Source organism: Netta rufina, assembly GCF_964035555.1.
Source record: "Netta rufina genome assembly, chromosome: 1".
Taxonomy (NCBI): Eukaryota; Metazoa; Chordata; class Aves; order Anseriformes; family Anatidae; genus Netta; species Netta rufina.
Window position 1 is genome coordinate 82,755,002 of NC_140123.1, and position 24,173 is coordinate 82,779,174.

The 24,173-nt window shown below is 37.8% G+C and overlaps 1 protein-coding gene across 1 annotated transcript in view; it reads left to right on the forward strand.

Moving 5' to 3' along the window:
- PHEX (phosphate regulating endopeptidase X-linked) overlaps nucleotides 1-24,173 on the forward strand; it is a gene marked incomplete at both ends in the record, with an annotated part of 98,997 nt that overhangs the window by 59,641 nt on the left and 15,183 nt on the right. Inside the window, 3 exons of the mRNA XM_084306237.1 lie at nucleotides 4,704-4,781; nucleotides 6,549-6,652; nucleotides 14,864-14,922. Coding sequence (XP_084162363.1) covers nucleotides 4,704-4,781; nucleotides 6,549-6,652; nucleotides 14,864-14,922 — 241 coding nt within the window. The remainder of the gene's footprint in view (nucleotides 1-4,703; nucleotides 4,782-6,548; nucleotides 6,653-14,863; nucleotides 14,923-24,173) is intronic.

Sequence of the window (24,173 nt, forward strand, 5' to 3'; positions counted from 1 at the left end):
TCACTAGCAGACCTACAAAGTGTCCAGATCTGGCTATAATGGGCAAAAAAGGCTCTTGGAAACCTCATGTACTACATTTGGGTGCCAAATGAGAATTTCACTTGTCCGATGATGCCTTGTAACATTGAAACACATGTGTTTGTTTCCACCTTGGCAAGTTAAATCAAGAGTGAAAGGCCTTTTATTACTTTGTAGTAAAATGACATACAAAGCTCTCATGACAGAAAGAGAAGGACGTAACTTATGATAAAATCCCAGCCCTGAGGAAGTCAGTGGTGAAGCTTCCTGTCCTAATCAGTGTCAGAGGGAGCAGTTGCATACCAGGTCCTCTGCCCTGAAGCCTGCTCTCTCTGGCTGCTTGGATAGAAAACAGTTATCACAGTTTCCTCTAAATTTTGCTGCTGCTCTGTGTCACCCCCTGCCAGAGCCTCTCACTTTCAGTGGCAGGAGAGGAAGCTCATGGAGATGATTTTTCTTCATTTGCTTGATAGCCTAAGCTAGTCTGAAGTCTTGACAGTGGCTAGGGGAAATACCACATCATTCCTTTTCCTCCTGTACAAATAGTTACTTAATATGCAAATTAGATAAATTAAATGAGCCTTTAAACTATAAAAAGTTGTGCATGGTGTGTTTACAATGGATTCATGTGCAATTATCACATTGTTGGTTCCTGTACATTTGTCACATTTCATTTGCTTTGCCCATATGTGTGAGCATGCCTCCCGGAAGGCTGATCCTTTAAACATACTTTTTACCTTATCAAGGGGAAAATACTGACTTGATTATCAGAGAGCATGCCAGTCTTAGGAGAGCTTTCTACTTTCTTGTGCTTTATGAATAAGGAGTCTTCAAACTGCCATTAAACATTACTCAAGTGAAAATAAAAGGTATAAAATGAAGCAAGAAACTTCCAATGTGCAAATTTAGAAACCCACTCCTAACAAGATGCTTTCAAACTTGTCTGCTTTGTAGATAAGTTGGGATGATTTGGACAGTGATAGATAAGTTTGGGATGGCTGGACCAGATGATCTTGGAGGTCTTTTCCAACCTTAATGATTCTATCATTCTGTAAGTTGGGCTGTGCCCTGGGCTCAGCTGAAAGGGCTTGGACCTGTTGTAAAGCTGTTGGGAGAAAATCTGGTGAAGGAATTCCCAGGGTCTTCACAGAGCTTCCTACGTCCTCTTGTAGGTAGCTGTCCCCTCCACCAGGATCTCGTTTCCTTCACTGTCAGAATCAGGAGATTTACTGGTGTGCCACAGCCTTTTGGCTTGCTGCAAAGTAACTTTATGTTGTAGTAACAAAGCATGTTTTTCTGAATCTTTGTTATCCTACTTGATTAGTGGAACATTTAAGAAGTCACCAGAATTGCTAGTAATGCTCATAAGGTCTACCGGTGTGTTTAGTTATTAAGGAGTATATGGTTTTCTTTCCTATTTGCTCAGACATTTACAACACACATGTTTTGTTTAAAATTTCTAAGTAACCATTGCAATAAAATAATACTTTCCCCTTATGTATATCTTATAAACTACAGACAGCTTTAGCCATTGTTAAAACATCAAAGTACTAAGAGCAACATTACATTTTGAGTTTACTTTCAAAATATCCTCAGACAAATTTGGTTATTTACTAGCATTCTATATAGCATGTATAACAAGATATCTCAGAAGCATCTGACCCTTTTTCCGCATGCATGGAAATCATAAGCTCCTAACATCAGTTGTCAAAGGCACAGAGCAAGAGTTTGTATATCCTGGTAAGTGAGCCCAGCAATTCTGAGCAAGTCCGGTTAGGAGAACTCTTCCAATCTTCTATTTCTAATGCAGCAGAGCCATGACAAGACTAACAAATTTAAATATGACTCAAATATAAAATTAATATTAAATAATACATGATATTTCAGTCAGCCTATATCAGATCTGCTAGGAAGCAGCCTAGAAAAGGAATCATCCTCACCCTTGGAGATGTTTGCTGAAAGAGTGGGACTTAAAAGGGCTGAAAACTCTTATTTCCATGTTGCTGCTCTCACTGGGCTGCTTGGAAAAGACTGAGATATATGTGGCAGATATTCCACAATTACCCAAAATGTCCATGTCGTGAAGAGGAGATGGGCATGTTGTGTTCCTGACCACATAGCTAACACTGTGGGTCTGAGGACAGGGCTCATGTTCCACACCTTTCAGTAAAGTAGCGCTTCTCACTTCCAGACATAGGCTGGCTTTGTAGTCCTCTGCACTTACAGCCAGTGAGGTGTGAATCTTTTTTGCTTTCATTTGGAAGGCAATCTAGAAGGTAAGAATGTTTTTAAAGGGTATAATGTAGCTTAAAAAAATAGTTATGTGCTAAAATATGATCAACAGTATTTGATTGACACTGTACTAGCTAAATCATGAGTGAAATGACATTGTACTAACACAGTAAATCCTTACTTTTTCTTTAAAAATCATTGTTGTATTTTTGCAAGTTGCAGTTTAAATTGCTTTTAAAGGAATTACTCTATCATATAAGTTGATTAAATAGATATAAAATCTAAAGTGTTAAGGGACTCAATTAAGTAAATTCAACACAGAGAGGCTACTTTAAGCAATTCAAATGATGGCTGGAACACATGCAGATTATTTGAGATTCACTGAACTTGCTTAAGCAGCTGACTGAGTAGAAACTAAATCTGATGAGTTTTACTCTTCACTTTATCTAGAGCAGTATAACAACTAGAACTGAAGCAGTGGAAATAGAAAAGAAATTTTTCCAATCCCTTACAAAAGTTCAGTCAGCTGGACCTGACAGCACCATCGGCAACAAGAAATAGATGCTCTTGATTATATACAAACTTGCAGATGAACTGTGCTCCGTTCTTTTTCCTTTTTTTCTCCCCAGGCATTTGAAATATCTTGATATCTTGAAAGGCTGCTGTACCTTCTGGAAAACTGAGAGAACATTCTGTTGAGAGTTAATTTGGCTCACTTCATATTTCCTCTTCAGCATTTGTCTTCCTTTTTGATTTTTTTTTCCCCCCACTAGGGATATTTGCATGACAATGGGATCTTTCTTGCTTAAGAGTTCATCTGCTCCTGCTGCTAATTTCCCACCTGAAGTTGTAATTTTCTATTTGAGACATCATAATTATCTCAACTGCAATTAGTTGTGATGTCACAAATGGAGGATTATGACTTTGGGTTGGAAATGAGATTGAAAAATTGAAGATGTTTCAAGAAGCAAAGAGGTCTTTCTTCTTGAAAAATAAAAGAGGAGACAAAATAATTTTGGTTAAACTGAGGCAATTCCCTATCAGCTTCCTTCTTACAGTTGTGGAATAACAATTTCAGTTCTTGCTGTCTGTGATCTTCGTAGGAAGCCCTGTAGGTTGAGATGCTGTGGAGGGGGAAGGGAGCAAGAATTTTACTGTGGAAGAAGTAAAAATAGTTTGCTCCCTTGAACAAACCCCTCATGGAGCAAGAGAGAAGTAGAAGTCAGGGGGCCTCCAGAGAGGTCTGGGGTCTGTTTGCAGACAGAATGCAGGACTGGTATGGCTGTAGTTGGTTAAAAGGCCAATCAGTTTGTTGCATTTCATATCTTGCAATATACAATTGGATTTAAGTATTTCTGTTTGAAGGACAGTATTTCCAGAAGAGTTATTTTTGAGGGATGAGGGTAATTCCAAAGGCTTAAGGAGAAGTTATGTTCAGCTTCCCAAAAACATACAAAGTGAGATCTTTTTGCTACTCTGGTCCATCATGGCTTTAAGTTATTCTAAGGCTTTGTCATATTTTACTTCTTTCTATGTCACCCTTTCCTTTTGTATCCTCTTGCTTTTCTTTTGAAACGTGTTGTATCCACAGAGATGCTGGGTGTCTGGGTGGCTTGCTGGTGTTTTTTGTGAGGACATTGCTAAAGTTGTTTATATACTCATACTATGATTTATGAAGTGGCAATACTCATCTACAGGTACTATCAATCCACACCAGCATGTTTACAAGGATTTCACATAAACAGTGGGACCAGTTCATGAGTGAAAAGCAAAAAAACAAAGTCAATGGAATGTGAAGTGTCTTATTTAACACCTTTCCTGATGTTAGGGAAAGGGGAAAGACTGTAAAGTAAAGGGATAAAAGTGGAGAACAATAAAAAGGTCAGCCATAGGGTTCTAGGAAAGTACGGTGTCCTTCAGAAAAGTGTGCACATGGCCTCAAGTGTAAGTGGCAGTTTGCCCTTGCGGGGATCCAGGGTCAGCCATATCTCTGAATTAAATCTATTTTAACAGATGGATGTGTACCAGCCTGTGCCATAGCAAAACGGGTCGTTTCCTGGTGTCTTTTTGAAAACATTATAGAAAGAACCATTTGGCCATTCATTATAGAAAGAACCATTTGACCATTTGATTAACTCAAAAATTGCTAGGAAATATTTTTGTGCTCACATTGCTGTAATTCTTCAAAAACTCTGCAGGTATCAACAGACCCACTGTGATAATCTGGCAACACAATCTAGACCCTCCACAATGTGGTGTGAAACTCATTTGTGGCACCAAATTTACCTTGTAGGCAAGTTGGTTTGAAGTTAAATTAGGATGCCTTCAGGAAGGCATAATAATATGCAATGGGAAAAGAATGGGGAATAAAGTGTCATACACTGAGCAATGGTTATGTCTGCCAATGTTTTGTGGTGTTTTTTTTTTTTTTTTTTCTTTTTTCTTTTTCAAAGGCTAAAGCAGTTATGGCAAAAGTGGGTTATCCCCAGTTTATAATGAATGACACATATATTAATGAAGACATCAAAACAGTAAGTGTCAGACTTGCGGCTTTCTTCTTTTACGTATTGTGACCATTCTTTGCTTTGTTTCACCCTTGTCTAAAATCACAGCTCCTTAGTTTTACCCACATCTGGAATTCTGCTTGCCTGGTTATTTCTAAATGTTGAATTGAGTATGTTAGCTCTAGTGTCCAAAGTGTAAATGTTGGCATGTCTAATTGAGATGGCCTCCAGGCCTGCTGGGAGTAAAATGTGCCTGGGTACAAAGAACCTCCCCAGTATTAAACGTTTTTAAGGTTTAAAGTATTCGAACATATATTTTTTTTAATTTACATATAAAAACAGAAAACAAAAACAAAAACAAAAGCATTCTTCCTCAGAGTAATGGCCTTCAGAATAAACTAATGCATTTTTCTTCTGATTTATCACAATTGATGATGCCTGTATAGGCTCTGCCTCCTTTCTCCAGGCTATGAATTTTATTTATGCTTGTTTCTCATCATACTGGGAGGTCTTAACCACTCTACAGCCCTGTTGTTACAGATGCTGGACAAGGATCCAACATTCCTTCCTGACTTGGTATCCTAGCCACAGCAGGAAGGAAGATGATAAAGAATAAGATATTTTGTCATTTTCCAAAGGGGTAACTGTGGTGTGTATGTGAAAGATTGTATTACTGCAAGTTGCAGGCAAAGTAGAACCACAAATTCAATCATGAGCCACTAAAATCCAAGCAGTGATAGAGTTACTATGTCAGAAAACAGGAAAGTACGCTAAAAGGAGGCATGATTTATTGAGAAACCTTTGAAGAAGTTCTACATCCTTCCTTGTTCATGGAAAAGTGGGTCAAGACAGTGCTGTGAATCCAGTGTAATGAGATGGAGAATGTGGCCAACTTTACCAATCAGGGTATGGAGTTACTTGCCCAGGTAATGGTAATGTCTAGCAAAAACCTCTTAATCACAGTGGCAAAACCCAGTTAAATCTGAAACGTAACTTTTCTTATATTCTTTTTATAATTTTATGATCTGAAACATAATCTGAAATGTAACTCACAAGTCCTGGGACTATTTGAAACTGTTGGCAGGGATATCATCTGGATTTATAAAACATTAACATCCCTTTTTATTTCGTGGTTTGTTGTGGGGGTGCTTGCTAATAGATCTGGAGGCTTATGGGAACATGGAGCCCTATGTTTGTAAGTGTTTAATGTGAGGAATGGTAAGTATGGCAGCAGAATCCTCCAAGGCCACATAGTACAAAGTATTTGTAATTAAATGCAAAACAAACTGAAAAAAAACAAGAGGCTTTGTTACAGTTTTGAAAGCAGCTTTTAAATGGACTTTTAGAAATAAGTATAGACCCATTTCCATATGGAAAAGAGTCTGCCCTAATAATAGACACAGAAACATGCAGTCTACAATTTATCTTTGGGTACTTTTGATTTCCTTAGTTTCTCTCTGCACAGGCAAGAGCTTTCCACTAGTCCCTTGCAAAGATCCTTTCACCCTTCATTTCTTAACTTACATCAGTATTTATTAAAAAATATTTATTCCTCCTGCCAAATGTGGAAATTTTACTTAGTTTGATAATGACTAAAAAATTATGTGATTATCTTGTTTAAATTAAAAGTTCTGCTTTTTTATTTTATTTTATTTTATTTTATTTTATTTTATTTTATTTTATTTTATTTTATTTTATTTTATTTTATTTTATTTTATTTTATTTTATTTTATTTTATTTATTATTTTTATTTCTTGGACATGTTCTAAAAATATCTATGCTTTATCCATACAGCTTAAATTTACAGAAAGTGACTATTTTGGCAATGTATTACAAACTCGCAAATATGCAGCCCAGTCTGATTTCTACTGGCTTAGAAAAGAAGTTCCAAAAACAGAGTGAGTAGACAAAAGACAAATTTTCATAATCTTTTAACAATGTTTTAAATTACATTATTTAATTTATATAATTTATGTTGTAATAGAACTATACACACAGCAACATTTTATAATGAAAAAGCCTATGGGCAAAAAAACCCACCACAATTATTCAGAAACTCCTGGGGATATTTTTATCATAAACGTACTCTTTTCATTAAGTTCTAGGTACCCCTGTTCCGATGCACAATAGACATATTCTGTCAGTTTAAACTTTTAATTTAATGAGGAAAAAAAAAAAAAAGAACTAATTGAATCTCAATTAAAATTAGATTATGTCTCTTGGTCACAGTTAGAATTTGGAATGATAGAGCAGAGATTTATGAAATAATTTTTCTATGAATGGAGCCATTATCAAGAGATAATATTATTAATGATAGCAATAAGCATTGTTAGTTACCTGCTGTTGATTGCAGTCATACAGCCTAAGACATGATTTAATTTACATATGTTATATTTTATTTGTAAACCTGAGAGTACATATTGTGTCACATATAGTCATCAAATACATAAAAGAATCAGTCTCTCTTCTTACTGGTGGGTAATCAAATCCTTAAAATGCAAATTATAACATAAACAGAATTTAATTACTCTAATCACACTACTTAAAAATAACTCTTTCTGCACAGAGCCTTTGAAATCAGTGCTGCTGCTTAGCTCCTGTGGTGCTATTTCCTTATGGTTCCAGAAATTCCTTCTCATACTGAACTATTTCAATATTTCTATATTTCAAGGATGTCTCTGCATTGTCCATGAGGCATGAAGAGAGTGCCAGTAGGGCAGACGCAGCCTGTGCTTGGTTAGAATTTCATAGTTTGGCTGCATATTTTCAGTTTTTTTTTTATTGCTTGATTTTAATGGTGGGTTATCGTGAGCTCATTATGCCTTTCTCTGACACTGCAATGGTTAAACCCAGTGAAACATAATGCTTGCCTCTCCACAGAAATTGTAATCAGCAGCCCTCATCCTGTGAGCAGAGTTGAGGCAGCACTAACACAGACCAAGTAGACTGCTGGCAAGAATGCAAATGCCCCCTGTAGGGAAATTAATGGCCAGGTAGTCCCTGAATGTACACCTCAAGGGCTGTCACCTCTGAGAACTGTCTTTTCATGTGGTTATGCTTCAAAAAGTTGAAGGTTTTACCCTACCAACCACTTCAAGATTGACTACTTTCTCTTCCTTGTCTTTGCTCTTTTATTTTGAGGATTACTTAACAGCAGTCTCCTCATCACCTTTGTCTTGCCCTTAGGTAGATCTATTCCAGTCTGCTTTTTTTTTTTTTTTTTTTTTTTTTTAAATTTGGTTAAAAAAGCAATACAAAACAGGAAGATAAACAGGTCCAGTGTCTATATGTGGTCACAAAGTAGCTCATCCACAGGAAGCGGAGTAAAAGGGAAAAAATAACCCCTTCTGTACTGGCTGCTGCATAAGAGGATAGATAGGAACCTCTGGTGGGATTGCTGTCCCTACGTGTGCATACATATAGGGCGGGGGCAGACCCTTCCAGCTCCATTCTGGGCATCTCACTGGGGAACAGTGTGGCTTGGGGCATCCCAACCTGATTTTCGATACCTTTTCTCTGTCAGCACAGCTATATGCTCTGTTCCCTGCAGGGCTGGGGGTAAGCCTGTCTGAGCCCTCAGCCGTGTTTTTTCCTCTTGGGGGATTATTCTGCTTCTGCACTTGCTCAGGGATAGAAAAGAGATCTGCAGGTGGTGTCCCTTACACTGGCCACTGTTGCTGTGTCAGCTGAGGACTACCAAGGCACAGAGAGCCATTGCCACCTCTAGTAAAAATGTCATCCTGTGTTTTAATTTATTATAATAAACAAATAATTCCCACTAGTTTAAGGCATGTCAAGGATGGCCTTAAACACATCAGTGCTTGCCACATTTTGGCTATCAGACCACTGCATTCTGAGGCTTTTACTTTTTCTTTTCTTTTTTTTTTTCTTTTTTTTTTCTTTTTCTTTCTTTCTTTCTTTCTTTCTTTCTTTCTTTCTTTCTTTCTTTCTTTCTTTCTTTCTTTCTTTCTTTCTTTCTTTCTTTCTTTCTTTCTTTCTTTCTTTCTTTCTTTCTTTCTTTCTTTCTTTCTTTCTTTTTCTTTCTTTCTTTTTCTTCCTTTCTTTCTTTTCCTTCCTTCCTTCCTTCCTTCCTTCCTTCCTTCCTTCCTTCCTTCCTTCCTTCCTTCCTTCCTTCCTTCCTTCCTTCCTTCCTTCCTTCCTTCCTTCCTTCCTTCCTTCCTTCCTTCTTTTTCTTCTCTTTTTCTGTCTTCATTTTTTAAACTTTTATCTCTCATTGAACTCCACAGATCATTGGCCTATACTGAAGCCTGGCACTGTGTTAATAGAGAATTACCCTTGGGGGTTTGTTTCCATTTTCTTTGTTTCTCCTTTGCCTTAGTTCAGTAGGTTTTAGCAAAATATTTATATATTTGGAGATATATATTAAAAGATGGTCCACACTCTGGACTGATAAAGATAAATAAGAAAACAAGTATATAAGTAAATAAGTTATCGCATAGTACTGTGATATTACTCCCAAATGTGAAACACTATATTCATTTAGCAGACAGCACAGATTTCTCAGCAATATTATTTCAGTCTGGACTCAGTTTCATCAGCATAGTCAACTATATGGAAAAACAAAGTGCTAGTTCACTTGAAACACTAGGGAAACACTATCAGGGGACAGAGGAGCCGAGAGGTACAAGACAAAGGAGTTTGATAAAGCAAGAGGAATGTGGATAAGAAAGTGGAAATAGTTATTCTGGGAATTCAACAGTTTTGTAATCTAAGAAACAGAAAAAATCCTCCAAGCCAGGAGTATTTATCAAAATTCATTGTCCTGTGTTTTGCTCCTTCCTGACCTACACATTGTTGGGTCTACAGCAAAAAGGAAGCGTTGTGATATGAAAAGGGGTAATGGCTTTAAACTAAAAGAGAGTAGATTTAGATTGGATATTGGGATGAAATTCTTCACTGTAAGGGTAGTGAGGCACTGGAACAGGTTACCCAGAGAAGCTGTGGATGCCCCATCCCTGAAGGTGTTCAAGGCCAGGTTGGCTGGGGCTTTGGGCAACCTGGTCCAGTGGGAGGTGACCCTGCCAAGGTATTGGAACTGTGTGATCTTTAAGGACCCTAAATTCTTTAGTGATTGTATGATTCTATGATTCTGTGAAAAGGAGTAGGAAGGGCATCATGTGCAATGCTGATCAGGCTGTGGATGGGAGGAATGCACCTGGAAACCTGTCACACCCATCTGGTGTTGAGGAGCTATGACATGATACTGGGGTCCCCAGGGGCCTGGTTCCCCTGCAGTCTCCACAGCCACAGGAGATGCACCTTGCAGCCTTCAGTACCTGTCTGTATCTCAGCAGATGGCTCTGTCAAACTGGTGAAAAATTGCTGGTATCAGGAGAGTATATACAAGAGGGATTTGTGGCAGCACCCAAGGAATACAATGAATGAAGAGGTGCGGGTTGGATGGAGAGGGCAGACCAGAGGTGGCAAGGCTGGAAAGGTGGACTGTGGGAGGGAGGAGAACAAGTGTGAATGTAACTACATTAATTCAGATAAGACACAGTTAGAACAGAGGGAGGTGAATAAGCAGTGTATGGGGAGGTGATGACAGTGTGGAAGGGAAAGATAGAGAAGAATTAGTGTTTCAGTGGTATTTGTTTATCCATCCATGGAGCCATATATGTTCATTTGTGTAAATATGCATATGTATATACACACCTTTTTAACAGTCATTGAATCTATGCTTCTTAACACCTATAGCACAGTTGCATGTAACAGGGAGTCAGAGAACTTTTCTGGGCATCACAACTCCTTATTATTGTCTTTTTCCTTTGAAGTTGGGAAATGACCTCTAAGATTATTTCACTCAGCCTTACATGCTGGAGATGTAGGCATCTGGTAGCCAGCCCTATAGCAGGGCATGCCAGAAGTGTTCCTGTGTTTCCTCTACGACCTATTTGAATTTCTTGACCACACACTGTTGTTTGTCAGCCCTGGCCCTTGGCTCACTGCAGGGGAGGTGCTGGGCTGGACATGGTCAAGGACACCACAAAAGATCCAGCTGCAAAAAAGGAAAAGAAGCCACAAAAGACTCCAGGAAGGCTGTTGACTTCTGTAGAAACTCAGGGCTCTGAGCTCGGAAATCCTGTGGGTGGGCTTGCTCTGGAGAGGAGAGACTGGAAAGGACCCTCCTGAATCCTTTTCCTGGCCTTTGAACCTCATTTTAAACAGTGATGTGGCACTGGAGGGTGAGCCCAGCCTCACCATCCCTGTTTCTAGCCCAGCCCCAAGGGAGACAGATGGCAGACTGAACTGGGAGGCTAATCTTTTATTTCTATGCAGGAAAATGTATAAAGCGGGCTAACAGTGAGAAGAGGAAACACATCCTTCAAAGTCACCTTGAAGAAGTTTTTCTTTATAGTTGTTATTTTGGGAAGAAATTTTCCGGATTCCAGCTTCGTTAGTAACTTTGTACTGTCTTTTGCTTCTGACCAGCTTACATGCATTATATATTCATAAGTTCGTCTTTGTATATGTCTATAAAAGACAACAACAAAAATTAAAAAAATATATATTTTGGACACTGCATACCAAATTCTGCTCAATTGGAGTGTTTCCTATAACTCAAAAAGTTGAGAGAACAAATAGCAACTTCAGTTCATGCTTTGTGGAGAATTAAAGAAATAAGCTTTTCCCTGTATTGTAATCATTCCCAGTCAACGCTTTTCATGACTGCCATTGTAGCACACTATGCTCTTAACTCAGGAAGTAAGATATGGTGGAGATAGCTGTAACACAAACCTATTAGAGTATCTGCCTCACTTGTTATCTCAGTACAAGATTTTCTTTGCAAGAGATATCAAACTTACGAGTATCAAGTCCATAGCCTTATGTTTTGACTGCTGCAGTAGTTGATAGGTAATGTTACAGGACATTACACTCAGCTATTCCTCTTTCACATGCTAATAAGAAATAGAAACAGAGGAAACAATTCTAGATTTATTATTTAGTCTGTAATTAATGGGAGCTTAGATTTTGTTATGCTTGTCTTTTTTTTCTTTTTTCTTTTTTTTTTTTTTCTTTTTTTTTCTTTTTTTCTTTTTCCTGTCCTGGTAGTGGGTCAAATACACTGACATTGTAACCAGATTTAGAGCAAATGACCAACCAGACTTCAAACAGGAATGTGAGAACTATTTCTAAATTTGCTTCACCTTAAAATTTAACATTGACAGTTATTTATTACAGGTCTTCATATAGTAATTTGATATATTATTAGTTAAGGTCTGTCACTGAAGACTCAGTCATTTCAAGGCACTCACTGAAAGAGGCTGACAAATGTGAGGTAAAGTTGTTCATCTAGTCTAAATAGAAGCAGTCTCACTTATTTCTGTTCTCTTGTGGTAAATGCTTTCTAAATCTTCTTGAGAGTGGCTTGCAAGGTACAACAAAATGCTGGATTGCAAATATGCTCCTTGCCAGAGTCTCTAAACATCAAATATAAAATTCAGCAGTATACACTGCTTGTCACCAGAAATCTCTTTGTGACTTTTTGTGCCTTGGTACAGCTACTAAGTTTTCTCTTTCTATCTGCTTGAGAGCATAACGAATTTCATACTGGGTTGTCCTTGAGGCCTTGTTGTGAAAAAGAACATAGTTCAGTTTTACAGTGAGAAAATTGAAACTGCTCTTGGTGTCTGGCTTATACTAAGCTCAGAAGACAAGATGGGCTCTGCTGTTGCGGTAATAGATCATGAAGAAAGGAGTAGCCACAGGATACAGAGATTGTGATGAGACTCAGCAGCTTGTCTGCAAGTGATGAGGTAGCTTTATAGGTATGAAAGTGTGGCCAGCAGTGGTGCAGTGTTGGCTGCACTCAGGCCAAGTGAGGTGTTTCTGTTATGACAAATACATGCATTGCTATGGTTAGCTCCTCACCCAGAAAAAGAGGTGAAAACTTGTGATGTTAGAGAGACATTGCTTGTACCTGAAGAACTCTTTAATCACTCCTTGTGGTGTTTCCCATCATGAGCTGGTTGCAGTGAGCTCAGTGTGGCCCCGGGAGTGCAACAGCAAAGAGGATGGGGAAGAGAGCAAAGCACATTAGTCTCTTTTGAAGTGTAAGTTATCTGCCTCAGGCCCTTGATCCTGTGCCTGGAAATGAGGGAGCCCTGTAAGACACACACTGTAAGAAGGATTTGTAAAAAGGGAGTTGTTTGTTGTTTGGAAGCCTTTTTCATGCTTAGAAGTTGCTGTTCAAGAGAATAGAAAGGATGTTTTAAGTGGAGCAAACCCACAGGGTGAGGTAGAAGTTGCAATGCTGTGTCTGTTCAAACTTTGAGTAAAATCCAAATTATAGTGTTGAGCATTTCAGGTGGGTCCCTCCAGGGTTGTCTCCTTGTCAAAGAGAGATAGAGTCCTTCAGAGCTACTGCTAAGCTGAGAGAGCAGTACCACTGCACAAGTGCCTGGCTTGAATCCTTCAAAACATTTCAGCTCATCACTGATGTCAACAAATGTGAAACTAAAATGTGGTCAATTAGAGCCCCTATTTTTTTTCTTTATCCCCTCACCATAAGCATTCTTTCTTCAGTTTTCCATTATCTCACTACATTACCTCTCACATTTCATTCCCTTATTATAGAGGAAACAGAAAACACACCAAAATAAACAACCTCCCCCTGCTCCTCCCCTTCAGCATCTCCTAATAAAAAAAAAGTGGGAGAATTATCTGTGGCAATTAGAGAGTATAGTGTGATGGATGGTTTAGACATTTACAAGACATCACCCTTGGCTTTCCTTGGTTACTTTTTCAAGTTACTGCATTATAAAAGAAGCTGCTCAGCTTTGAACATGAGAGAAGCAGATAAACTTATTGATAAAAGACAGGCTGCTGCCATCCTAAAACACTCCCCTTTGTTACATGGTCTATGTGAGGACATCAACTGCCAGAACAACAGTCAGGCCCTGAAGATAGCTCTTTCATTTGACGGTGCTATTTTAAAGCACAAATCATGCACTTGAATTTCACCACCATCACACATTTTCCATGTTTTGATAGATCTTCCTTTGTCTTACTCCTTGTTTTGCAGCTGCCATCTTTTCGTTCTGAAAGGAATTTTCCAAAGCAATTGCATTATTTTCATTGCTTGCAGGCTTTACAAAACTTCTGAGTAATATGTTGCTAAAGAAATCATGATTTTCCTTTTTTTGGAAGCTTATTACAGTTGTTTCTAATTTATTATGAGTTAACTACAAATTCTCATCATCTTTATTACTTTAATTTTTTCTCAGTTCTTCATTATAAGAGCATAAGGTGAAATCTTGGACTCAGTCAAGTCAGAATTTCCTCAGAGGGGATTTGGATCTTGCTGAAACCTATTGAGATTTTTCCACTCATATGGGTGAAACCACTGCCAATATAGATGAGCTTAGGCTAAGGAGATTCATAAATCCTATTTGCATTTCAAATCTAGGTTTCCTTCCAGTAAATATGAGAAATCTAAACATGAGAAGAAATGGTAACATTTCATGTAAAATTAGTTTTGCTTTGAGCATGTCCATTTGTTTATGGGCACACTGATGCTCACTGGGTAGGATACAGAGCGTGAAGCTGTTTATTTCAAATTTAGGCTTCCAGAAAGGACCTACCCATGTTGCTAACATCATCCTAATCATACAAGTGCCTATTCAGCAAAGAGTCTGAAGCCACTTCAGTCATTTCAAAATGCTCTCTAGTTTCAAGAGGGAGTTTCTCTGCACATGGTTGAAAGACAGGTATAATAAAACTTAGAGAGTTTTTACAGCTGCTATCAATGTTGCACCTCTGTTGGGTGAAGTCAGGACTTCAGTTTGTCATCATGGAAGACCTCACAAGTACAAACATCACTTAGAAATACAGTGGATTAGGTAATAGGAAGCTTAACAATCAGTCTTGTTGAACATTCATCGAGTAAGTGCACTTAAAGTAAAGCCATTAAACAATAGATTTCAATGTTCCAGAAACTGTAGCTGAACTGGAGAAATAATTTAACTTTAATGTATCCTCAATCTTTTACATTTTCTCTTTCCACTGAGTAAACTTTTTATCTCTGCTTATTCTATTCATAAAAATTGTTTAAGCGTACTGACAGATTTCTTTTGCTCTTACTACAGGTGGTTTACCAGCCCAACTACTGTCAATGCTTTTTATAGTGCCTCTACCAATCAGATCAGTGAGTAACTGACTTTTGAGACTGTTTTTAAAATGTCTTTTTGGCAAATGTTACATTAAGCTTCAGAAAATATATGTACACTTTGCGTGTGTGTGACTGTGTATCGGGGGGATGAAAATCAGAACTGCAAACATCATAATTTATCTGTGAGGCATCTTTATTTAGAGGGTTAGAGGATAGTTCTGGAAAAGCAAGGGCTCCAACAAATCTGAATTGCTGTTGCTTAGTGAATTACCCTGAGTAAACTGAGTTGTGGTAACTGCTTGTGTGTGTAGTCTGTTCATTGCAAATATGAACAAAAATGTTAGCTTAAATCACTTTTATTAAAGTTTATACTACTGTTTCTATTTTCTGTTTGCTGTAGCAAAAACATGTGCACACATATCTCTATAAATATGCAAATATGCAGTAACACTAAGTGACAGCAATTCAGTTTGCTAGTATTACTAGATACGTAGCAAAAAACATGGTTATAGAAGATTGTGACATAAAAAAGAAAAAAAAAAGAAAAAAAAAAGTGGTGTCCAGCAGATTTGTTCAATACCTTACAAGGACAAGAAGCGGTATTTGTAGATAACTTAAAATTCTTGCCTGTATAGTATGATGAAATTTTCTTGTATGTTCAGTGCCACCTGTCTTGCACTAATTTTAGTTCCTTGTTGTTTCTACTGAATATAAATCCTGGGTTGGTAAAATTGTTGAGATTTTCCAAAGATGTGTATGGGTTTGGATGTTTGCTCCAATTGCTTTAATAGGAATTTGCATGCAAAATTTCTAACTGGTTTTAAAAGCCTATACTAGTATTTCTGTGGATAATAGTGTTATCTTTGCCCTGACACTTCTCTTTATTGCTATTAGCTTTGCAAGTTAAATCAGCCATTCCAGTTTTATGCTGCCAGGGTCTGGAAGGCTGAGTGCTGTAACCTCTGTGATCTGGGTCCTCAGGGACAGGCTTGTCAAAAATCACTGAGTGACTCCCCTGCTTTCTCCTGAATCCTTCTTGATCAAATAGAAAAACAATTTTTGAAAGGCCATGAATGAATGTTTCTTACTGAAGAGGGTACTGCAGAGGACAGGCGATCCGGGTCTACTGGTATCTGTCCTTGCCTATTTCTGTAAATAATTTCTAGCCTCCAAATTTAAATTCTTTTGTATCTACGTGAGCTCATTTGTAAAGCAAGTATGATAATTAGGCTGGTCTTTTGATTAAAATTAGTTCTAGACCTAGACTGCTCCACTTTAATTAGAAGTCTGCCATCATTAAGCAGCCGCATTTTTATTGATCGTTGGAGTGTATGCTTGAGGCAGGTTTCATCAAGTTGATCAGAGCTCTAAAGTACATCTGAAAAAGGACATTTGGTTTTCCCACTAAACTGAGCACATGCCTCCACTGCTCTTTCAGATGTATTGTGTGGACAGAGAGGAAGTTCAGTCAGTGCAAAATGAGAGCTGTTGCTGTTACATCTTCTTTAATATTGGGTCTTTTCAAGTTTCAGCAGCATTCAGCTTTCCTAGCCTCTCTGCCAGGGCACATTAGAGAAATCTTCAATGAAGAGGCTGGAGCTACTGCAGCTGAATTGTGCACTCACTGTGTCTAAGTGTCACGAAGCAGAGGGCTGTCAAATGTAACCTATCCGTCATGGGTGTAGGGGTGATTGTGTTTTGTATCACAACTGCTGACCGTCTTGTATTGCTGGCATTTGACCTTGAAATTTGGATAGTGCTGCTTGCTGTCCTGTTAAGGCTGTTCCTATAAAAGGGTTTAGGTGGTTCTTTCTGAAAAAAAACCTCTGTTCTACCTGAGAGGGAGAGAGTTACAAATGTAACCTTGCCCTCAAAATGATGTGCAAAATGAGGAGAGGCTTGAAGAAAGGCACAGTACAAAATGATCTTCCACTGCTGACTTCCATCAACGTGCTTTGCAGGGAATGTGGCCTCTGTGAGATGTGCATGGAATGTGCTCAGGTCTGAAGCTGCTGATAAATATTTTTCACATTGTTACTGAGTTCTTAGTAATGATGCTGGGAAAGAACTGTACCGCGTTAGACCAAATTTTGCAATCCCAAGCATATTCCTGCTGTGGGCTATATCTCTGGGCAAATCTCACACACAGGAATTATTGCCTTACTGCTGTATAGCTATGTTTTCAGTTGTAATCACAGCAAGTTCTGCAGGGGCTGGGGATATGCTACAAAACCTGTGTCCTTTTTAAAGGTGTAGTTAAACGACAGAAAAAAAAAGTTCTATAAAACAGAATGTCAAAATTCTACAAATAACAATGTAATTTGAGAATAAAAATGAGCTTGAGCTCTTGCAAGTTAAATGTAAAGTTGTGATATAAGAACCCCACAAAGATTGGAGGAACAACTTTCTAAGAATATAAGAACTAATAATAAAACTTTTTTTTTTTTCAAATACACTGAGAAAAGACATTCCTTAATACATAAAAATAATACAATTCCTTGTGTTGGAAGAGTTTGGGAGGTTCATATCCTCAAGCTTTTTCTTATGGAAATTAATTCCCAACAAGTGTCTTAACTATATTGTTAATAGAAGATGCTTTAGAAGAAATTCATAAAGTGTACTGGGACAAATAAGCACTAGATGATATTCACTCAGGTATTCCAAAGGAACTTAGAAATTGCCAAAGAACCAGCCTTGGTATGTTGTCACTTACACCAGCCATGGCATGGGAAGAATGCGTGTGGCAAATGTCAGGTCCTATTTTCTCAAAGATCATCCAGAGGGATATAATTATATGCAGTATTCTAGCACCTATATGAAGGAAACTGATCATAACAAATAAGAATGAGTAAATGTATGAAATAATGGGGAAGAGTCAAAGTGACTTGTTTTCTTTCTTTTTGGGGGAAGAAAAAAAAAAAAAAGTCATGCTTCCCTAGTCTATTAGAGTTTTTTTTCAAATTCAGCATGTAAATGAACTTGATATATTATGTTCATTTCCATGGAACACTTTTCATGAAGTTCTTTCCCAATACTATTAATTGGAATTTATCATGAGACAGGAAAGAATGTCCATTCAGTATTCAAAGACTAATCAGAGATGAGAAAAGAGATGAGAAAAGGAGGTAAGAACAAATTCATTGTTTTCAAAATAGTTGGAGGGGTGTGTTACCAAAGGATCTTCTGCACTCTATTAGCAGAAGATCGGAAAAAGAGGGTGTTCTGTCTTGAACAAAGGGATAGTTTTTGATCCAGGAGGATAAACTCTGTTTCAGGAGGACAGGTCCCTCAGCTACTGATTGCTGGAAGGTTGAAAGTTGTGCTAATGGAAGAACTACCTCACAGATAGATGCCCAATGCTCTTTCCAGTGATATCTACTGGTCACTGCTAGAGAAAAGAGAACGAACTAGCTCAGCTCTTTATCTTCTTGAGTGTTGCTCTTCAGTACACAAACTGGAATTTAGTGTGTTCAAGGCCCATCTATTTCTTCTCTTGGTAAGTGCATTTACTAAGGACTATTTGAGAAAACTGAATTCTAAAATGCATAATGTAAATTGTTTCTGGAAAGCAGCTGCTACATTAACGGGAAAAGACTTGGTTCTAAAGTTGATTCTAAAAATTAAGAGCGCTCAATTTAGAAACAGAAATGTACTGTGTGATATTATCAACTTAACCACAGCAACTCCAAACTTGATTAGTCACTGAAGGTTTCATGAAACAATTTAGAGAAAAGGCATTGTCTGTGTCTTGATCTGTGGACTTTGAAAAGGAGTTGTCACCAGGTACCTGCAGAAGTGGAGGGGAACATGGGGGTCCTTGATCACTTCTTAACTTTAGGAAGATGCCTTTGCTTTCTGCACCCATAGCACAGGGAGGTCTCTGGCATGCTCCCGGTGAAAGGTCTATAAATTCTCCTGTCAGTGTAGTCTGTATTGCTCACTTAAGTGTTAAACAAGAAATTGCTGCAATCTCCATGCAAGTCCATAAAATCTTCATAGAAGGGAAATTTGCTAATATTTTTAGTGGCATCTTGACTATGGAATTGCTTGAAAGAAAAGATCTTTCGTCACTAAAAGTGAAAATTAATAAACAGTAGAAACTAGATTATTTAAAAAATGGCTGGATTTGGGAGAATAAAGCAAAACTCAATGTGCAGAGATTGTAATGAATTCTGCTGTGCTTCAGTGCAAACATCCTTTATGGCTGCTATTACTTCATTTAATTTTCATTAGTAAATTATCAATAGCTCAAATGAACAACAATTCTGTTAATTTTTCCAGAAGAGAAGTAAGTATCAAGGCAAGATATGCTGCAAAAAGCAAATTTATTAATTATGGTATATAAAATTTATCTTATGATTAAAGTTTGCTCCTGATGATCTCTATATTTGAGTATTATTTATTTCCTATTTTTTTATTTTTTCCATGTTTCAAAGCATTTTAGATTAACAACCATTTATCTTTATAATGGTTGTTAATCACTTTTAATTTCTAATTGTATTTTTCTTAGTATTTGCTAGTCAATTTCTGTTCAATTGCATCTACTTAACAAGGACAACAGGTACGTATCATTGTCTTTAGATGCTACAGATGTATCTAAGCACACTTCATATAACCTAAGCAGCTTGAACACCATATTTTAAAATTATGATCACTGGAATATAGAAACACTTTCCAAAAGAGACTTTATTTTAATGAGCTCTAGAGCAGCCAACAAGTACATGATGAAAATAGGTACAAGTGATGAACAAAGTATGCTAGCATAGTTCTGTTCAAGAAAGGGTTTTATTTCATTACAACACTAAAATATTGGCCCTTGAATGTGTGCAGGGTAGAAGGGAACTGCTCATTAGACATTTGGTGTGTTTAATTTTCTCTCCAAGTGTCGATATATTTGCCTCTAGAATATGTCAAAAGAGTAACATCTGTGGGTTGTGAACAGTAATGAAAAGTGGATTTACAGTGAACTGAGGCAAATATAAGCAATACATTCAATGAGGTATGAGCTTGAATAGATGTATTGGATAATTAACTACTGTTGATGTTATCTCTGTAAGTTTATACCTATGCTTCTTCTACGTCATTTTTGCTTGTACTGCAGTTCTCTAGAAAGTCAAGAGGCCTCTTTTGAGAACAGCTTCATTACATGCTACAGGAAGAAGATATAATCTAAAATAGAATTTTAAAATTATGTTTGAATTAGCACCCATAGAGAAAACTACAGATGAGAGCTCATATTAGGCAGTAAGTATCATCTTTATAGAAAGTGGCATGCAGATATTGATGCTGGCAGCTGGCTGATGCTGTGAGTTGCAAAGGAGAACTCTTATCTCGCCAGGAGCCAGGCAAGCACTGGCAAACAGCACATGGTGCCATGGCTGGGGAAGGACCAGGGGACTCCACATAGCGGCACTTTCTCTTCCCTTAAGAACTGGACTAATTGGAAGGTTATTGATGAAGTAGTTTCAAGTGCTCCATTAGTTTCCAGGAGGTTAATGAACATAACAAATTTGGACTGAATACTTTCTGAGCTCTGTTATTAAGTAAGCTTTAAGTGTTCTTAAGTGAGCACTCATTTTCATTTTTTCCTATTTATGAATGGCCAGTATTCTCTTTTATTTACTTACAGTTATAGGTGACATGATACATGATCCTTACACACATTTTTCTAGTTCTTCTTCCTAACATTCTTATGTAGAAATGTTTAAAATAGGATTTATTTTTTTCCCTGTGCTTTTCTTTTCATCTGGGGAATCTAGAGAGTTATTGCCTTTAGAAAATAAAGATTAACATTTATTGTAAAAACATGTTTCTTAGTCCCTCAGCACACTTACTCGTTTGCTTGTCACAAACCTTCGTGCATTTCTCCTCACAGTGCCCCACTGAGGTTCTCTCTGTTTCATGAGCAGCAAAGACCCTCTTTTGTAAGATGAAATGGAAACTGAGCCAAGAACTGAACCAAAAGTTTCTGAGTCCTCTGCTTTAAAGACATCACTTCTCTTTATCTGTTAATGAATGTATTCACTACGACTTAGAAAGTTATGCTTTGTACTTGTGCACAGTCTGAAACAGTTACTGTGCCTCACACAATTATAATTAAAAAATGGATGTTTTCCATCCTTATTGTCTGCAGGATAGAACTTGTAATAAGATGTAGGATTCAAGTCAATGTTATGACAGAGTGATCCTAATTGCCTTCATATACGTAGATCAAAGCTGTTTGGGATGCTTTACAGCATCCAGTATGTCATCATATCTTGCAGATCTGAGACCCTGGAGACAGGAGACCTTATTCCATTGAGATTGACACTGCATGTCCCAAGCAGGATATGCAAAGGCATCTCAAATGGCACTGGGAAGAGATTCAGTTATCCAAAAAATCTGAAATCTATAGAGCCATTTTAAAGAATTGTATCCCACCCTTCATGCTGTTTTTAGATAACTAAACAGCATCCTCATATTTTTCACGTTTAATTACTTACATGAACTCAAAATCCTTTGCTTACTGACCAGAAATTAGTCTTCTGTTTATATCTTATCCATTTAAAATTCTAAATACGAATTGGTTCAATGACACTTGAAAACAGGTTGCAGTTTTTTAAAAAAACATCTGAGGACAGCCAGTACAACAATCAGCAGAGTACCCTGTAAGTCACATAGCTTAGCACAGATGTCTCCCACATCTGCTATTTATGTGCTGGATTCACTAGCCTGTCAGAAGTTGCTTTAAACAAACCAGCTAATTATTGGAAACGGTAAATGCACTGACTTTGAATGAGGCTTTACTAGATCTTGTCTTAGTTAAAAATACTATGCAATGTAAATGAACTATAGAATTGGAATTCATACTGAGATTTGAACTCCAAGTTTCCTTATGATATGTTAAGGCATCTCACCTGTTTTGGTTTACTTCATCCATTATTACTTTCCATAGTTACAGTGAACTATAAGATGAAATGTCATTGTTTGTGTCTCTCTGGAGAAGTAGTATTATTCCCCTGAGTTTCAAGGTGTTCATCTGCAAAATGTGTATAATAACATATGGTATTGGCTGGTAAATTGATTCATTAATTGCAGTAAAAGCCACTTTAAAAATAAAATGGAAAAAAAAAAAAAAAAAAAAGAGAGAGAGGGAAAATAAATGAAAAGAAGAAAAAAAGTGTTTCAAGCTTGAAATATACTCCAACAAACTTCATAGCATCTTGCTGGGGAGAGAGGCTAAAAATTGATGCAATAGATACAATGAAGCTAGATGCCTTCAGTTAAGTTAAAAGTAGTTCTGTGCAGGTGAAGAGTGCTGTCAGAGCTTCAAGATCAGCATATATTCAGAGTGAAATATTTAAAGTAAGCCAGATGTGCTTCACTGTTTGAAATACTCCTGTGTTCCAGAGCAGTAAAATAAACAAGAGGAAAGTTCAGCAAAAAGTCACTGTCCAAGGGTGTGGGCATAGGGGTTAGGAAAATTACCTGGAGATGAATCTGGTGCAGGATGTGAAGGGCTTTCAGAAAGGTTTCTGCAGGTATATCAGCATCAACAGAAAGTTTAGGGAAAATGTGGACACACTGCTGAATGGCTCAGGGAACCTGGTGACAAATGATCCTATAAAGACTGAGGTACTCAATGCCTTTCTTGCCTCAGTCTTTACTGGTAAAACAGACAAAGGAGCAAAGAGTCCTACCTCATTGGAGAAAGAGCAGATCAGGGAATATATAAACAGAACTGGACAGACACAAGTCCATGATCTGGTAAGACAAACCTATTAGTTGAAGAAGATGGCTGATGCCATTTCAGGGCCACTCCTATTTATTTTTGAAAGGTTGTGGGGAGGTTGCTGAGGACTGGAAGAAAACAAACGTCACTCCTATCTTCAAGAAGGACAAGAAGGATCCAGGGAGCTACAGGCTGGTCAGCCTCACCTCTGTCCCTGTGTATATGACAGGGTTCAAAGTAGAGATCCAGGAAACCATTTCTTGACCAACCCAATAACCTTCTATCATCTACTTGGGGATGAGGGGAGAACTGTGCATGTCATTTATCTTGATTTGAGCAAGACTTTCCACACTCTCCTACAATATTCTCAAACACAAATTGATGAAGTAAGGACTAGATAAGTAGACATTCACGTGGTCTGAAAACTGGTGGAACTGCTGGACTCAAAGGGCTATCTATGATCATGGCTGCTGGGCTTTAAATGGTTGTGATCAATGGCACAAAGTCCATCTGGAGGACAATCCAGCTCATCCATCTTGCCTTCTCTAAAATGCTTGGATGTACAGTATTAGTGCTGTTTTCTGATAGTTTGAGCTCAGATGTCCACAAATCTCCAGTGCTCTTATGGCATGTGCCCATCTCAGAATGATGTTGCAGTCTTGCAATGTTGCTACAAAAGTGGGTCGGATGTAAGAAAGTAGGCAAGGCAGATTCAGCAAGTCCAGATCATACCTATGGCAGAGGGATTTTTCTGGGGGTCTGTAATAAGAGAGCACAGTTATCTTTCTGTGTTCCAAGTCAGCACTAGTAGTAAACTGTACACATAACTGACAGAGGGGTTTTAAGCCTATATTCCTCTTCTTGGACCATGTAGAGAGAGCAAGCATGTAAAGATGCACTAAAGGCTAAATTTGTGTTGAAGTGCTAGCTATAAGTACTTACTCATTGCCTATATCCATTCTTTAAGATGTGAAACTGAAGTCTGCCTGACTTACTTCTCCAGATCAGTGCTTTTCTCACTTGAACTCCAGTGGCATATAAATAATCTTATTAGTATTTATTGCTTCTGCGTCCTACTATGAGCTCGCTGAGTTTTGTCATTAATTCTTTTAGGTGCAATATGCCAAGCAAGCAAGCAAGAAACAGGCTTCAGAAGGGAATTGCCTAACTCAGGGGATTCAAAACAGCACAGAATAAGAAACTGTCAGGTGATCTATCTCATGTCATAACTTCAAGGAGATTCTAGGTCTAGGATATTGTTTTCCTTGTCTCCTCCAAGGACAATCTTTTTGACACTTGCCTTAGGGAGACATTGTTTCTAGAGGGATGCCCTGTGTTGCCAGCTTCAAAACTGTTCCTTGTATCCCTGTACTGTTGCAATACTGGACAAGCACCCTCTATCACTTAGCACCATGAATCTCTGAAGGAAAGGACACCCCCACTTTATTAGCTGCTCAGGAATCACTTTTAAAACTAGATAGTAATTTTATTGAACAAAAACACCCTATTGGGTTCCCTGAGTTTTCCTTAAACAGGTCTTATATTCAGTGACTCACTTTGGCCTGAAGATACTTCC